Raw genomic sequence first — 12,202 nt, 5'->3', positions numbered from 1 at the left:
CTTGTCTGAATGCATCCAACATTTTGAAGGTTCTTTGGCATTTTAACAAAAATGGGAGGACACATAAAGCTTTAAAGTTTAAAAAAGTATATCAGTATATCAAAACGCTTTATATATGTAACAAGAGTTTTCTTGGGAAGTGGGAATCATCTGGCCCGCCACTTTGTTTATAATGAGAAAAGCGTGGTGTTGCAGCTTGTTAAGTAATAAAAAAAGAATAATAATTGTTTGAGTTTTGAATTTCAATGGGACGTGTTCACTTCCTATATCTCATTGGTACTAAGACTTGGAATTTCATTTTTAACATTATCAGCCCATCTACTTTTGACTGCTCAGTAACCATTCAACAAGATATGTTTGGCGTAGCGCTCTGAGTCTGTTGTCATAGACAATTTAGCTATGAACCTAAACTTCTTTGTGTTGTGGTGTTGATAAATTGTTACCTTTACTATGCAAAATGCCATGTCTTATCAAGTTTACCCGGAATAGTGGGTCAGCCAATTCTCACTTGTGGACGGTAATTCTAAAGTTGATTTGAAATATCTAGCAGTTCAATTGCTAAAGTTTGAGCTGTTTTTCTTTTTCTGAATAAATAATAATCCAAAAAGTATGAAGGAGTTTGACGTGCTGAAGCAAACCCACTAACTATGATTATTCATCTCTCAAAGCTGGACCTTCAATCCGCTTGGCCAATGGCCCCACCAACTGCTCTGGGAGAGTGGAGGTGTTCCACTCAGGCCAGTGGGGTACAGTGTGTGATGATGGTTGGGGTCTGGGAGATGCCCATGTGGTGTGCAGAGAACTGGGATGTGGAGCAGCTTTAGAGGCGCCTCAAATGGCCCACTTCGGAGAAGGGACAGGTCCCATCTCTCTAGATGACCTCGCCTGTTCTGGCTCAGAAGACTCCTTGCTGCAGTGTCACCACAATGGGCTGGGGGACCATAACTGTGGCCACTATGAAGATGCAGGAGTCATCTGCTCTGGTAGACCCATATTGTGTTGATTTATGTTGATATTCCACAAAGAGCTTGAAATAATGTTTCTTTAAAGTTCTGTCTTTGAAAGTATGTAGCATATCTGCAAAATGCCAGTTAGAAATCCTGATATAATAATAGCACTATCCTAAAGTTGGAATAGTTGTACACTACCCTCTTTTCTTGAGTTGGAATGTTGAGAATTTTGCAATGTGGGTTAAAAAATAATTTCATATTAAGTGTGATTTCAAAGAGAACTCCTAAGTTAACAATGTCTAAAAAAAAAATCCGGTCATTTTGACAACATTCAACCAAATGTTACGTGGCCAAACAGTAAGGCTTTTCTTTACAGTGGCAGTGCAAAAGTACAGTAGGTAGCGGAACAAACAGACTGATTGTTGTGTGTGTTACTGCTGAGCAAAAACAGTGGCACTTAAGTGTGATTTTAAAACAACGGTGAAGTTAAGTGTATCTGTCAGGTCATGTGGACATACCATAAGGGTTTACTTCATGACCTGTCATCCACAATTCATGAAACGTCTGCACATCATGTTGTCTTCATAGTTCCACTTGTCTTTTGTAGGCGACTTTTCCATTGTGCGGTTGGTCAACGGCCCCACAAACTGCTCTGGGAGAGTGGAGGTGTTCCACTCAGGCCAGTGGGGTACGGTGTGTGATGATTACTGGGGTATGCCTGATGCCCAGGTGGTATGCAGAGAGCTGGGATGTGGAGCAGCTGTACAGGCGTTTGAAATGGCCCACTTCGGAGAAGGGAACGGTTCCATCTCTCTGGATGACCTCACCTGTTTTGGGTCTGAAGACTCTTTGCTGCAGTGTCTCCACAGTGGGCTGGGGAACCATAACTGTCATCACGATGAAGACGCAGGAGTCATCTGCGCAGGTAGACCCATAGACACACACACACACACACACACACACACACACAACACAAACAGACACACAAGGACAGACAGGAGAGACTGGGAGGAGCTGGCAGACTAGAAGGAAGTGGGGGGCGTGATAAGAATAGATGCACACTACCTTTTTTTCTTCCTCTTGAATTGGTGAGAACTCAATTTTGGAAAAACAAATATTCAAGATCATGTGTGATTTTAAAGAGAACTTCTAAATTAACAATATCTTATTTCTCAGGGCATGTGGCCCCAAAAAGTTATGTGCACCCCTGTGTATAAAACCCTTTTTTCTTGCTCTTGAATTGGTGAGAACTACATTTTGCAATGTGCGTGAAAAAATAATTTAAGATTATGTGTGATTTTAAAGAGAACTTCTAAATTAACAATGTATCTATTTTCTCAGGTCATGTGGACAACATTCAACCAAACTCTACACAGACACACAGTAAGGGTTTTCTTCATGATCTGTCATCCAAGATTGATGAAAAGTCTGCAGCATCATGTTGTCTTCATAGTTCCTCTTGTCTTTTATAGATGGCTCTTCCACTGTGCGGCTGGTCAACGGCCCCACAAGATGCTCTGGGAGAGTGGAGGTGTTCCACTCAGGCCAGTGGGGTACGGTGTGTGATGATGGTTGGGGTCTGCTGGATGCCCAGGTGGTGTGCAGAGAGTTAGGATGTGGAGATGCTGTACAGGCGTCTGAATTGGCCCACTTCGGAGAAGGGAATGGTTCCATCTCTCTGGATGACCTCGCCTGTTCTGGCTCAGAAGACTCTCTTCTGCAGTGTCACCACAGTGGGCTGGGGAACCATAACTGTCATCACGATGAAGACGCAGGAGTCATCTGCGCAGGTAGACCCATAGACACACACACACACACACACACACACACACACACACACAACACAAACAGACACACAAGGACAGACAGGAGAGACTGGGAGGAGCTGGCAGACTAGAAGGAAGTGGGGGGCGTGATAAGAATAGATGCACACTACCTTTTTTTCTTCCTCTTGAATTGGTGAGAACTCAATTTTGGAAAAACAAATATTCAAGATCATGTGTGATTTTAAAGAGAACTTCTAAATTAACAATATCTTATTTCTCAGGGCATGTGGAACAGATTGAACCAAACACTACACAGACACACAGTAAGGATTTTCTTCATGATCTGTCATCCAAGATTGATGAAAAGTCTGCAGCATCATGTTGTCTTCATACTTTTACTTGTATTTTATAGACGGCTCTTCCACTGTGCGGCTGGTCAACGGCCCCACAAGATGCTCTGGGAGAGTGGAGGTGTTCCACTCAGGCCAGTGGGGTACGGTGTGTGATGATGGTTGGGGTCTGCGGGAAGCCCAGGTGGTGTGCAGAGAGCTGGGATGTGCAGAAGCTTCAGAGGTGCCTCCAATAGCCCACTTCGGAGAAGGGACAGGTCCCATCTCTCTGGATGACCTCGCCTGTTCTGGCTCAGAAGACTCTTTGCTGCAGTGTCACCACAGTGGCCTGGGGAACCATAACTGTGTCCACCATGAGGATGCAGGAGTGGTCTGCTCTGGTAGACCCATATTGTTTTGACTTAAGTTGATATTCCACAAAGACCTTGAAATAATGTTTCTTTTCAATCTGTTTTTGAAAGTATATAGCATATCTGCAAAAATGCTAGTTAAAAATCCTGATATAATAACAGCACTATCCAAAAGGTAGAATAGTTGTAACAGGGGTGCACATAACTGGTGCGCCAGTGCGCATGCATCGCCAAAATGCATCCTGCGCGGCAGATCAGCCGCATGAACGCGCTCTTGCGCACCAACAGCTGGAAGCGCTGGGAGAGGAATTTACTTCCTCAAAATCCAACTGCTGACTGCTGACTGCTGCATCACTGCAAGCCCCACTAAGTAACTATTTGCCGTCCCCGACGAGTAATCCATCACAACAGTCGACCGACGACGACCACGGCGACTCCCCTCACGAAAACATTCGGAAAGTATCGTAAATCGTACTTTCATTCCGCGTATCGCGTATCGCACGGTTATCATGCCGCGGCGCCGCCACGTGAAAATTCAGTCCCGAACGACTCGTCGCTAAAAGGAAAAACAACACCAAGGGACTTCACGTTTCTTTTCTCTGAAGCTTTCAAACGTTCAGACGTTTGTTTTACAGCTTCATTATCGCACATAGACCCCTGACCCAGGATATGGTTGGGAATTCTATTAGAAAAAGAAAAAAAAAGACTTTGTTGCACAATCAAAATAATGAGCTATTTAAAGTGATAGCCTGCCCTACAACATCCTCTACCATGGTTGAAATTGAGGACAGTATTAACAGCAGTCAAGAGAGCAGTGATGAAGATGATTAAGCTTGTAGCATAAATAAATGCTTAGGCTGTAACTTTTTGTTGAAAAGTTGATTTCAGTGTTTACAGAACAGAGCAGTGCTTAAAGAGATGTCAGTTGATTTCATTGTGTTTAAAGGACAGACATTCAGTTAGTGCTTAAAGAGATGTCAGTTGATTTCATTGTGTTTAAAGGAGTCTGACAGACTTTCATGCTTAAAGAGCAGTCATTTGATTTTGCATTTGTTTATTTTGTTTTGCACACAATCATTTGTTCGTTCATCTTTATTTATGAATAAATGTCGTTTTGCTACTATAAGTTATCCATGTATCCCTTTTTTATCCATCCTGTGGGACGGGTCGTGACTCGCGAGCTGGGGGAGCACCGAGCAGCATCCCTAGGTGCTCCTCTGAGCACTGGCCCCAAAAAGTTATGTGCACCCCTGTGTATAAAACCCTTTTTTCTTGCTCTTGAATTGGTGAGAACTACATTTTGCAATGTGCGTGAAAAAATAATTTAAGATTATGTGTGATTTTAAAGAGAACTTCTAAATTAACAATGTATCTATTTTCTCAGGTCATGTGGACAACATTCAACCAAACTCTACACAGACACACAGTAAGGGTTTTCTTCATGATCTGTCATCCAAGATTGATGAAAAGTCTGCAGCATCATGTTGTCTTCATAGTTCCTCTTGTCTTTTATAGATGGCTCTTCCACTGTGCGGCTGGTCAACGGCCCCACAAACTGCTCTGGGAGAGTGGAGGTGTTCCACTCAGGCCAGTGGGGTACGGTGTGTGATGATGGTTGGGGTCTGCTGGATGCCCAGGTGGTGTGCAGAGAGTTAGGATGTGGAGATGCTGTACAGGCGTCTGAATTGGCCCACTTCGGAGAAGGGAATGGTTCCATCTCTCTGGATGACCTCGCCTGTTCTGGCTCAGAAGACTCTCTTCTGCAGTGTCACCACAGTGGGCTGGGGAAACATGACTGTCACCACTTTGAAGATGCAGGAGTCATCTGCTCTGGTAGATCCATATTGTGTTGACTTAAGTTGATATTCCACAGAGCTTGAAATAATGTTTCTTTAAAGTTCTGTTTTTGAAAGCTTATAGCATGGCCCAATCCCATTTCTCATTTTTACCCCTACCACTCGTTTTGGAGTGCCACTCGCTTTTTGGCTTGCCCCGCAGAACAGAGTTACCAGGGGTAGAGGTTGAAAATATACAGTATATAATTAAATGGGATAACCCTTCAAGACCCTGATACGTCATCAGTAGTATCATAGAATAGCATGGACGCTCGCGATTCGTTCACAACTTAAGTTTCTGGCTATTAATCGATTAAACAAGTAATCAAATAAAAAAGAACAATGCTTCATTATCAGGCCTGTTCATGACAGAATAGCAGTGCTCTGTAGGCTAGCAACCTGTGCTCATACCCTGCCAGTCTGCATTGATAACTGAAGCTACGATCTGGCAGAGTGGTGAAGGCTGGACCGAGTTTTTATGGCAGGGCTAATGATGGGGTGATGAAGCCAATGATCCTCAGGTGTGTAGAATGAGCAGGTGGATCTCATGACAGACAAGGAGACAGGGAACTGAAGGCTGGCCATGCCCACACACACACACACACACACACACACACACACACACACACACAACACAAACGGACACACAAGGACAGACAGGAGAGACTGGGAGGAGCTGGCACACTAGAAGGAAGTTGGGGGCTTGACACTACCCTCCCTCTACGTGCTTTATCTGGCGCACATCTGGGGAAGTCTTGAGGCCAGTACTGGGACAGTAGACTCAGGGTTCGAGTTATGTGGGAGCCAATGGGAGCTGAGCTCCCATAAGGAAGGTCTGAGCTCCCATGAAAGCAGTAAAATCATACATCTGTGGGGGTCGCTAATAATACATTACCACAACCATTATTTGATCAAAAATGTCAATGTAATGAGTATTATTTATATGATAAATATTCTAAAATAAACACGTTTTCCAAAAGAACTACGCGCACCAGCATTAATCTCCTGTGAATGACAGTATGCCTTTGACTGCCTGCACTTTACCACCAAGACACTATGGGGCGCAGTAGAATATTGTGCAACAGCAGAATATGATCGTTGAGAACTTGCGAATGTGAAAACACGATTATTGAGAAGAAAACATTCAGTAGCTAGCTATCATGCCGCCCCAAAAAAGGCCACTGCTGCCGACCGAGTCGACAAGCCTGGAAAGTTTCGGGTTTTCATCCAAGAAACCAAACTTGAATTCAGCTGCACCTGTTATGACACCTAACGTTGAAACTGTTGAAATAGCAGAGCTCAAACAAAAGCAAGTGCTTCCGAAGAAAGTAGCAGAACTCACCTACAGAGACAGCTAGTTCGTTCAGGGCAGCCTATACTGTCGCTAAAGAAAGGATGCCTTATACAAAACTGAATCCAATTATGAAACTTAATGAGATGAATGGCGCGACAGTTGGCCCCTGCTCACCGATCCGATCATTCATGTGCCCAGATTGTAGAGCACATTGCACAAGAGATGAAACAAATTCCTTTCTAATGTCAAATCACTTGATTCCCGTAGTAGCATAACATTAGATGAAAGCACAATTCATGGACGAGCATACATGATTATTTATGTCAGGTGCGATGTCACTAGAAATGGAGTTGTGGACAATGTGTCGTGCTAACAGTGAAAGTGAATGGACTGTATAGCAAAAACAACAAAATTATTGGCCGAGATACCCGTGACTATCGCTTATAGCTGTTGTTTCATGTGGTGCTGTTGATGTGGTGAAAATAGTAGCCTATGGCTAATTAAAACGTGTAAGTCCCAACGCTGTGTGGGCATGATTCGCGCGTGCATGAGAACATTTCGCACTGTTATTTTGGAGACCCCCACAAAGCTCAGCTTATAACTCGAACCCTGAGTAGACTGGTACTGGGACAGGGACAGAATCTGTCCTGGAGACTGGGACCGGGGCAGAAACCTGGGACTGTAGACTGGGACTGGGGGTGGAAGCTTGTCTGGGGCTGGAAGCTGATCTGGGGCTGGTAACCAGATTGAGCTTTTCTATAAACGCTGTGTAGACCAGGACCACCTTAACTCTGGAAACTGGTCTGGGGCTGGGGCTTGGGCTTAGAATGGAAGCCCAGCCTTGGGTAGGTCGCAGACAAGAGGTATGGCAATGAGTGCACCAGGAAGTAGTCTCATACGAGGTCCAATCCATCTGAGGGTTCTGGTTCTCAAGCCAGTTTTTTTTTATTTATTTTTTTACCTTTATTTAACGAGGAAGTCCCATTGAGATACAATATCTCTTTTCCAAGAGGGACCTGGCCAAGATAGCAGCCATACAATACATTTAAAACAATAAAATGCATTTAAAACACAATAAACAGTAATGCATTCAAACATATCACATGGAGAAACGGGAATCCTTATCTATAAGAAGCAATTACATTTTTCCTGCATGGCAACATGAATCCGGTTTTTAAACTCCTATAGTGTAGGTAATATGTCTAATTTAATGAAGCCTTGTAAAGCATTCCAAGCCCAGGGTGCATGATATGAGAAGGCTGTTTTACCTAGGTCTGTAAAAACTCTTGGAATGTTGAGGAGCAGCCATCTAGTGGACCTAGTCTGGGAGCTGTTTCAGGCAAAAGATAAAATGCTTGAAAGGTAAGATGGGAGCTGACCAATAATGGCTTAATCAATAAGGACAGACAAACCTGGGACTGGTTACGCCATAGGAGTAATGCATCAAGCTGGGGACGAGGAGGAGAAGATGATGAAGCAGTTTGCCTTGAACGCATCCCCCTCGCTACGGATGAGCCTGGTTCTCTTACCGGACGGACGGGGCAGGTTGAGAGGAAATGGCCAACACGACCACAATACAAACAGGAGTTGGAACTAACACGGCGAGCCCTCTCCTCAGACATCAGGTAGGCTCTACCTATGGATCCAGGGTTCAGGGTTCTCCGTGTCGTCTCGGTGGAACCCGGGAAGGTGTGGGAGTGATGACCTGGGTGTGGAGACGAGAGAGACGGAAAAAACAGAGGATCCCTTGCAGGCCGTTCGCTACAGTGCTCACGGAGCCGATTGTCAATTCGAATGGCGAGGACAATAAGCTGTTCCACATCCTGGGGTTCCTCCTGGGATACTAGTTCTTCCTTCATGCTGTCATTGGTGGAGTGAAGAAAAGAACTCTGGAGAGCTTCGTTGTCCCACTCGCTTTTGGCAGCAAGATTGCGAAACTCGATGGCCAACTTGGCAATGCTGCGAGAGCCCTGACGGAGCAAATGAAAATCATGAGAAAATCGTATTGTGAACCAAGTAGCGTGAATCGTATCGTATCGTGAGTTGACTGCATCATTACATCGGTAGTATTTATTGAATAAACGAGGGATAGGGGCAGAGCTCCAATGGGTGAGAGTGGAAAGAGCTGGCAGAATAGAAGGAAGTGGGGTGTGACAAAAATAGTTGTACACTACCCTTTTTTCTTGCTCTTGAATTTACAAAATGTTGCAATGTGGGTGATTTTTTTATTTTTTATTGTGTGATTTTAAAGAGAACTTCTAAATTAACAATGTATTTGTTTTCTCAGGTCCTGTGGACAACATTCAACCAAACTCTACACAGACACAAGGTAAGGGTTTTCTTCATGATCTGTCATTCAAGATTGATGAAAAGTGTGCAGCATCATGTTGTCTTCATACTTTTACTTGTATTTTATAGACGGCTCTTCCACTGTGCGGCTGGTCAACGGCCCCACAAACTGCTCTGGGAGAGTGGAGGTGTTCCACTCAGGCCAGTGGGGTACGGTGTGTGATGATGGTTGGGGTCCGCTGGATGCCCAGGTGGTGTGCAAAGAGTTGGGATGTGGAGAAGCTTTAGAGGCGCCTCAAAGAGCCCACTTCGGAGAAGGGATAGGTTCCATCTATCTGGATGACCTCGCCTGTTCTGGCTCAGAAGACTCTTTGCTGCAGTGTCTCCACAGTGGGCTGGGGAACCATGACTGTCACCACTATGAAGATGCAGGAGTCATCTGCGCTGGTAGACCCATATTGTTTTGACTTAAGTTGATATTCCACAAAGAGCTTGAAATAATGTGTCTTTAAAGTTCTGTCTTTGAAAGCTTATAGCATGGCCCAATCTCATTTCTCATTTTTACCCCAACAACTTTGCGGCTGGACTTTTAGACATTTTGGGAGTCATGTGCCATCAAAGGGGGGAAATGAGATATGGAAATACACATAACAAAAATATAAACACATTTTTCACGAGTTGAAATTAAAGATCGAATACTTTTTCTATGTACACAAAAGGCCTATTACTCTAAAAATGTTGTTTTATTTACATCTGTGTTAGTGAGCACTTCTCCTTTGCCGAGATAATCCAACCACCTGGCAGGTGTGGCATATCCAGATGCTGATTAGACAGCATGATATTGCACAGGTGTGCCTTAGGGTGGTCACAATAAAAGGGTTAGGGTTAGTAAACTGAAATGTGCAGTTTTATCTTGAAAAGAGACATTTATTAGGCACTGAACTATGGATTTCACAGATATGCTTTTTTTTAGGGGGGGGAGGGGTGGGCATCAGAAAACCTTTGAGTATCTGGTGTGATCTCCATTTGCCTCACACAGTGCAACACATCTCCTTCGCATAGAGTTGGTCAGGTTGTTGATTGTGGTCTGTGGAATGTTGGTCCACTCCTCTTCCATGGCTGTGCGAAGTTGCTGGATATTGGCAGGAACTGGAACACAGTGTCGTATACGCTGATCCAGAGCATCCCAAACATGCTCAACTGGTGACATGTCCGGTGAGTATGCAGGCCATGCAAGAACTGGGATGTTTTCAGCGGTAAAGTGAAAACCTGGATTCATCTGTGAAGAAAACACTTCACCATCGAAGGTGAACATTTGCACACTCAAGTCGGTTACGACGATGAACTGCATTCAGGTCAAGACCCCGGTGAGGATGCACTTCCCTGAGATGGTTTCACAGTTTGTGCAGAAATTCTTTGGTTATGCAAACCAAACTAAAGGTTCTGGGTTCTCTGTGTCATCTCAGTGAATCCCGGGAAGGTGTGGAAGTGACGACCTGGGTGTGGCTGACAAGAGAGACGTAAAAAACAGAGGATCCCTTGCAGGCCGTTCGCTAGTGCTCACAGAGCCGATTGTCAATACAAATGGCAAGGGCAAGGGAAACCCACATCCTGGGGTTCCTCCTGGGATACTAGTTCATCTCTCATGCTGTCATTGGTGGAGTGAAGAAAAGAACTCGGGAGAGCTTCGTTGTCCCACTCGCTTTTGGCAGCAAGAGTGCGAAACTCGATGGCCAACTTGGCAATGCTGCGACAGCCCTGAAGGAGCAAATGGAGACGTTTGGTGTCTCTACTGCAGACAGGATGGTCGTCATAGGAGAAGCAGATGGCAGTTTGTCTCTCCCAAACAGCTGTGGCCCATGGGTCCCTTCAGCAACCCAATCAGGTAGAAAGTACGGGCACAGTCTGAAGCATATGTGTGGGGTTGGTGTTCAAAAATAAGGTAACACTGTAGCAAGAACGGGCGAAATGAACCGAGATCGCCAGCAGTCTGGATGGGTGTAAAGGTCCGGGGCACAGAGGGAGTCGGTACACAGAGACCTGGTTGGGACGTGGCCTGTTTATTAGTCACAAATGTAAAACTCAGGTTCAGCCTCAGCACTCCCCCGACAGGTGTGCTTGAAGTAAATAGTAAAATAATAACAACAGTGGGCCGGTAAACTTCAGAGCATGTGCATGTCCTAACCTCCAACCTTTTCGGTTGCTCAGTCACGTTGCTCGCTGTTTCCACTGGAACGGGTCTTTCCACTCTCCGCATTCACTTCCCAGTCACTACTCTCCCAGGGGAAAGCAAACACACAGGTTAAAAGCCATCTGATGAGGACCTAATTGACATTAGCCGGAAATGTTTTTCTTCACAACAAGACTTGTTTGGCTCGATTGCAAGGTTTCACAATTCCCGACATGAGGACCTTTTCATCAAACGATGGCACATTTATTAGGGATGTGACAAAGCAATAGCGATGCAGTTAATTATCGATGTGAATATGTGACGATTCAAATCGGTGAGATGAAAAACTATTCGCGATATTTGTTTCGAACAGTGCCAGGAATATGGACGTTGCAGTGAGAGAGGCCGGGCTAGAACCACAATGTCACCGCATAAGCCGCCTGCTGGGTCAGGTGAGGCGGCGGGTTGCAGCCTTCTGCCACCGAGGCTCCACAGCAACTGCTGTGTTCATAACTTATCCTAGAATGTGTTTTATGAATGTCTTGTAGCTAATAGCAGAGCTACAACAGAGCTACATTGTTTGTGTTTTGAGCCCATGACACTTGATTGCAGATTACGTGCAAGACTAGCTAGCTCGCTCGAATAAAGTTTGATGTGTCTTTCGTATTGACAGGTGGAGACCACAAAGCTGTCATGCTTGTGTAAACTTGGAGTGAAAGTCATGTAGCTAGGCTAACTAGCTAGCATGCTGGTTATCTATCCATGTTGTTGGGCTTTACGGTTAAACTGTTAATGCTGTAGCTCGCTGCACTCGTGAATGCAGTTGAAGAAGTGATTCTGCATGCAGTGTCATCATCAAAATGTAAACTAGGGGCGCTTAGCGGGTTAAGTGCTGACCATGTAACCGCAGGGTCCCCGGTTCGATTCCGGCCGGGGACATACCCTGCATGTCATCCCTCCTCTCTCTCTCACCCATCCTTCCTGTCTAAATCTTCACTGTATCTGTCAAATGAAAATGAAAAATGTGAGTGGGACTTCCCCACTCAGAAAAAATAACTAAAAGGGAAAATGCTTTATATTCATTTCTATGACCTGTCTTCAGTTGTGCTTAAGGAACTACATATCAGCAGCAATACTTTTTTAAAATATGATTTGCCTAGCCCAACACATCCCATGTCAACAAAAACAAACAATACAG

General features: G+C 44.7%; 1 protein-coding gene across 1 annotated transcript in view; it reads left to right on the top strand.

Moving 5' to 3' along the window:
• LOC308160430 (scavenger receptor cysteine-rich domain-containing protein DMBT1-like) overlaps nucleotides 1-12,202 on the top strand; it is a gene marked incomplete at both ends in the record, with an annotated part of 42,362 nt that overhangs the window by 19,687 nt on the left and 10,473 nt on the right. The window contains 7 exons of the mRNA XM_080534344.1: nucleotides 669-983; nucleotides 1,558-1,875; nucleotides 2,423-2,740; nucleotides 3,129-3,446; nucleotides 4,932-5,249; nucleotides 8,833-8,874; nucleotides 8,964-9,281. Of these exons, the coding sequence (XP_080390470.1) occupies nucleotides 669-983; nucleotides 1,558-1,875; nucleotides 2,423-2,740; nucleotides 3,129-3,446; nucleotides 4,932-5,249; nucleotides 8,833-8,874; nucleotides 8,964-9,281 (1,947 nt within the window). The remainder of the gene's footprint in view (nucleotides 1-668; nucleotides 984-1,557; nucleotides 1,876-2,422; nucleotides 2,741-3,128; nucleotides 3,447-4,931; nucleotides 5,250-8,832; nucleotides 8,875-8,963; nucleotides 9,282-12,202) is intronic.

Source organism: Nansenia antarctica, assembly GCF_963989245.1.
Source record: "Nansenia antarctica genome assembly, chromosome: 6".
Taxonomy (NCBI): Eukaryota; Metazoa; Chordata; class Actinopteri; order Argentiniformes; family Microstomatidae; genus Nansenia; species Nansenia antarctica.
This window is presented reverse-complemented; position numbering and strand designations above follow the sequence as displayed.